Source organism: Pinus tabuliformis, chromosome 7 (assembly GCF_031772625.1).
Source record: "Pinus tabuliformis cultivar Carrire ecotype Pingquan chromosome 7, CPIR1, whole genome shotgun sequence".
Lineage (NCBI taxonomy): Eukaryota > Viridiplantae > Streptophyta > Pinopsida > Pinales > Pinaceae > Pinus > Pinus tabuliformis.
The window spans coordinates 1,832,994,367-1,832,999,158 of NC_142293.1; the positions used below are offsets into that span (position 1 = coordinate 1,832,994,367).

At 42.3% G+C, this 4,792-nt stretch overlaps 1 protein-coding gene across 1 annotated transcript; it reads right to left on the reverse strand.

Annotated features, from left to right (window-relative positions):
• Positions 1-2,527: 2,527 nt before the first annotated feature.
• On the reverse strand, positions 2,528-3,370 carry LOC149255751 (uncharacterized). Its single transcript, XM_089455126.1, has one exon. It carries the CDS (start codon positions 3,368-3,370, stop codon positions 2,528-2,530), a length of 843 nt encoding a protein of 280 aa, XP_089311252.1.
• Positions 3,371-4,792: the final 1,422 nt, after the last annotated feature.

Genomic DNA, 4,792 nt, shown 5'->3' on the forward strand with positions numbered 1-4,792 from the left:
AGCTGAGGAGAGGGTGGCGCTACCTAACAGCAAGGTATCATCCGCAAATAAGGCGTGGTTTAAGCTTTTGACCCCTCTGGCTATACAAAGGCCATTGATCTCTTGGTCTTGCAATTTTCTCTCTAACAGGAAACTGAGGACAGAGGCTTGAATGACAAAAAGCAGAGGGGAAAGAGGACATCCCTGCCTGAGGCCTCTCGAGGCTTTGAAAAAATCAGTGGCTCTTCTGTTTACTAGGGGAGCAAACCAAGGCTCTGAGATGCAGGCCCGGACCCACTTTATAAAATTTGCTCCAAAGCCAAATTTACACATTACTTTTGAAATCTATGATTGACTCGATCAAAAGCATTTGCTAAGTCTAGTTTGATCACCATACCTTGTTCCTTTCGGTGGAGACTTGAGTGTATTGCCTCCTGAACGAGAGTGTAGTTATCCACAATTTGCCTTCCCTTAATGAAGCCTCCTTGATTTTCTGGAATTATTTTTGGTAAGATGGACTTCAGCCTGTTTGCGATGACCTTGGTAATTTATTTGTACCCAGTGTTACAAAGCGAGATCGGGCGAAATCTGTTGAAGTTGCTGGCTCCTTTTTCCTTTGAAATGAGAGCTAAGAAAGCAGAGTTTGTGCTGCCTCCGATTTTCTGAGAATTTTGAGATTTTTGTACCATTTTAAGAAGATCCTTTTCCACAATCGGCCAGCAAACTTGGAAGAATCTGGCAGAGAAGCCGTCTGGTCCCGGGGCCTTGTCGGGCTCCATGTCAAAGAGGGTTGTTTTAATTTCCTCTTTTTTGATTTTGGCCTCTAGGATCCTGTTCATACGGGGAGAGATTGCTTGAGGGATAATGTCTAGCAGCTCTTGATGAAGAAGAGTCTTCTGGTCTTGAGTGAATAAATTTTGGAAATGCGTGTAGGTTGCTTTCTTAATGTCTGCAAATTCCTTGTGCGTGACATTATTTTCCTTGATCTCAGAGATAGTATTGAAACTTTTCCTAGCCTGGGCTTGCTTGTGGAAGAAGCCCGTATTCCTATCTCCAGCTTTCAGCCAGAGATTTCTCGATTTTAATCTCCAGTATTCTTCTTCTTCCAAGCAGGCCTTATGATAGTTCTGTTGTAGATGGGTTTCCTGGTCAATCAACTCCTCTGTGATTATGGCGCTCTCCATGCAAGTTTGATGAGAGGCAAGGGAGGATTTGATGACTTTCCTTTCAGTTGCTGGATTTGGGAGAGTTTTTGCCCAGCGTTTCAAAACTCTTTTTGTCCTTCTGAGTTTTTCCTCCCAAATGTAAAAAGGTGAGCCATTGACAGGTTGGCTCCAGCAATCTTTGATTGTTTGCATGAATAGGGGTTCCTTTACCCAGAGTGGACTGAAGCGGAAAGGAATGGGTCCCAGATCTGGGTGGGCAAGCAGCTCTAGCTTTATCGGCTTGTGGTCCGAGATGCTAAATGGGAGAATGTGCATTCTGGATTCTAGCCCAAGAAGCAGGAAAGAACTTTGGATGAAAAATCTATCTAGCCTGGCAGCTATATGCCCAGGACCTATTCTTTTGTTAGACCATGAAAACTTACCGGTTGAGGGTTTGATGTCTATCAAGTCCCATTCTTGCAGAAGATCCTCCGCCCATTCTCTTGCCGGGTCTCGGACTGTGCTTCCTCCCCTTTTCTCAGATGAGTGGAGAGTGAGATTGAGATCTCCAGCAATGATTACATTTTCCAGAGTTGTCAGATCTGCCTGTTGTTTTATGGTGTCCCAGCACTCCTTTTTCTCTCTTATGTTGACTGGAGAGTATACATTGAAGATAGTGATGGTTTCCTTTGTGTCAAGGTTCTGCATCTTTAACATCAACCAATGAGTGTTGGTTGCTTCAGAGGTGAGTGCATATTTGTTGGAGTTCCATAGAGTACCGATTCCTCCTGAGGCGCCCCTGGCTGAGTTAGCTCTTGCTTCGCTTTTGGGCCACAACTTTTTGCTTATTTGCAGGAAGAGTTTTTCTTCCATTTTGGTCTCCTGGATGAGAAGTATATCTGGGGCTTCTGTTCTTATTAGGTTTCTTATGCCTTCTTCCTTAACTTTGCTCCCCATACCTCTACAGTTCCAGGAGATAGCTTTCATTATTTATGCTTCTGCTGGGCTCCCTTGGAGCCTTGGGGCTGATTTTTCCCCATTTTGGGCTTTGAGGCCAGGAGCTTTTCCAGCGTTGGTTGGCTGCCCTGTAGCTTATCTTTGCAGGTCTGATGTTCTCTTTTCTCTTTGTCTGTTTTGCGACCCCTTGGTGATCGTCTCACTGAAGTTTGGGATTCGCCTATTTCTCCTTCTTCTTCTTACTCCTCAGTTTCTTGTTCTTCTTCTTCCTCTTCTTGGAACGTGTCTTTAGGATTCTCATCTTCTTTGGGGGAAGCTGGAGGTGTGCATTTCCTTGAGGATTTTGGCTTTTGTATCTCTGCTTCTGGAACATCTTCTGTCGGTTGACTTAGAAGGACAAATTTATTTTCTTGTGTCTTTTTTGTAGGGGGTTTCTAAGCGTTGCTCTAAGGGTTTCCTTTGCCCTGTTGTCCTCCCTGTTTTTGTCCCTTTTGATTGGCTCTGGTTCGCCTTACTTGATTCCAGCCCTCTTCATTTCCTTTCTCTGGCTCTGGGTTGGTCAGACAGTTTCTGGCGAAGTGTCCATACACGTGGCATTTCCTGCATTTGAAAGGCAGCTGTTCATAATCCAAGATCTGCACATGGGACCAGCTGCCGACTTTGATTTTGATTGCTTCTGGTAAGCCTTCTTCTAAGTCTACCTCAACGGAGATCCTGGCACAATCATACTGGTCCTTGTTGCTTGCCCGATCTATGAATTTTCCTAGGGAGCTACTGATGTGCTTCAAGGAGTCCCAGTTCCAGCAGTGAACCGACAGATTTGGGAGGCGAACCCATACTGGAATAGCCTTGGGGACATCTACCGCCGGGTCGAAATCCGGTGTCCATTTATTAAGATAGAGGCCCTGAGGGCCCATGAAGTACGATCTGTTTCTAAAGCTCAGGTCTTTGTCTTCTCTGGAGGTAAATTCAAAGAGAAAAAAACCTCGCCCTAGAAAGTATGAGGTAACACTTTGGCTGATCAGAGGTGCCCAGTTCCTGTTGACCCATTTCTCTGTAGTTTTCGGGGATGGCCAAAGTCCTGTGAATTGGCCAATGAGTCCCTGATCCGCCAGCGACAAATCTACCTGCATGGGGGTCTCCGGAGGCAAACAGATCTCTGGTATTTCATCTATTTTCTTGACAAATTTAGAGACTTCGTTTCTTTTCTTTGGAGGCAGGCCTGCCAGAAGTTGATGGAATGCCTCTGCGGCAGGATCAGAGGGAGGATCATGACCCTGAGCCTCCATCAGGCTTAATGTCAGCCGCCACCGAGGCAGCACAGCAAAGATCTCTCCCTAGCCAGAGGGGCGACAAGCTGTCAAGATCCGAATAGTTCTAGATTCGAAGAGTTGTCTGGATCGGTGAGCTAGATCCGATCAGCTCTGATTTCTTGAGGCAGAGGATGCTAGTCGGTGATAGGCGCAGGGCTTAGAGCCCGCGAGTGCAGATAGAAGTCAGATGTTACTAATGAAAATTTTAGTTATTATAGAAAAATAAATGATGATAATTTTTTCCCTATTTATTAAAGTATTTAAGATTAAGTAGAAAGTTTATATATATATATATATATATATATATATATATATATATATATATATATATATATATATATATATATTGTTGTTGATGAAGGGTTTAAATTTTTCCGATTTCTTTGGGGCGAGGCTCCATTATTAGAGTTGACAGTGTACCCGGTTTACCATCCATGAAATGTAGGGAAGTACTCCGAGATGCATGGGAAATCTTGTATTGCCTCCCCACATTCCATGGATGGTAAACTAGGTAAACTATCAACCCTAATGACGGGGCCTCGCCGCAAGGGAATCGAAGAGGATGGTTACAAAGTGATACAAGAGCATTTGAATAAATGTCAATTTGAATGTAGAGGATGGTTAACGGGGTGAGCATATCAAACAAAATAAAGCAATGGAGATGTACGAATAATGTTAATACATAAAAGAAACAAGAAGCAGACAATTGTTTTTGTAGGATATGTAAGAGAAGAGAAGTCATCGACAATAAGCTAAAGGTTGTTGAGCTTATAACTAAGTCAAGCCAAGAAGATGGGAATATAAATTATAATAAGTGATTGGGATCATATGAATCCCGAGAGCCATGGCAATGGAGGATAAAGCAATGCAACATAAAGGTGATCAAGTGTGTCATGATGAGAAATTTAGAAGAGGTTATTCCCTATAAAATGTGAGTTCACCTATAAAGACAAAGAAGAGGTTGCACACCAAAAAATGTGTGTTTGTTGATAAAATAAATGAATTGTTAACTAAGTGATTGGTTGTAAGAGAAGGTGAGAGTGAAAAAGTAATTTCCACCACAAGGTGAAGTTTTCAATTACCAAATTAGATGGTCATGTTGCCATCTAGGGGGGCTTTTAGGGAATGCAATTTTGTTAGAAGAAGAAGAGAATAATAACTTGGAGTAAGATGTCATCTAATCTGAGAGTGGATTGTTTTCTAGTGGACTATAAATGAGAGTTTTCCAGACTTATGCAAAGCTTACAACAAATAGAATAAGTGTACAAAGGTATAAACAATAATTTTAAATGATTTTTGTCTATATAAATCATGATGAGGACAATAACGAAAGAATCTCTATATATGTGAATACGATGAATTTTTCAATTAAGGATGATATGATCTTGCACAAGATAA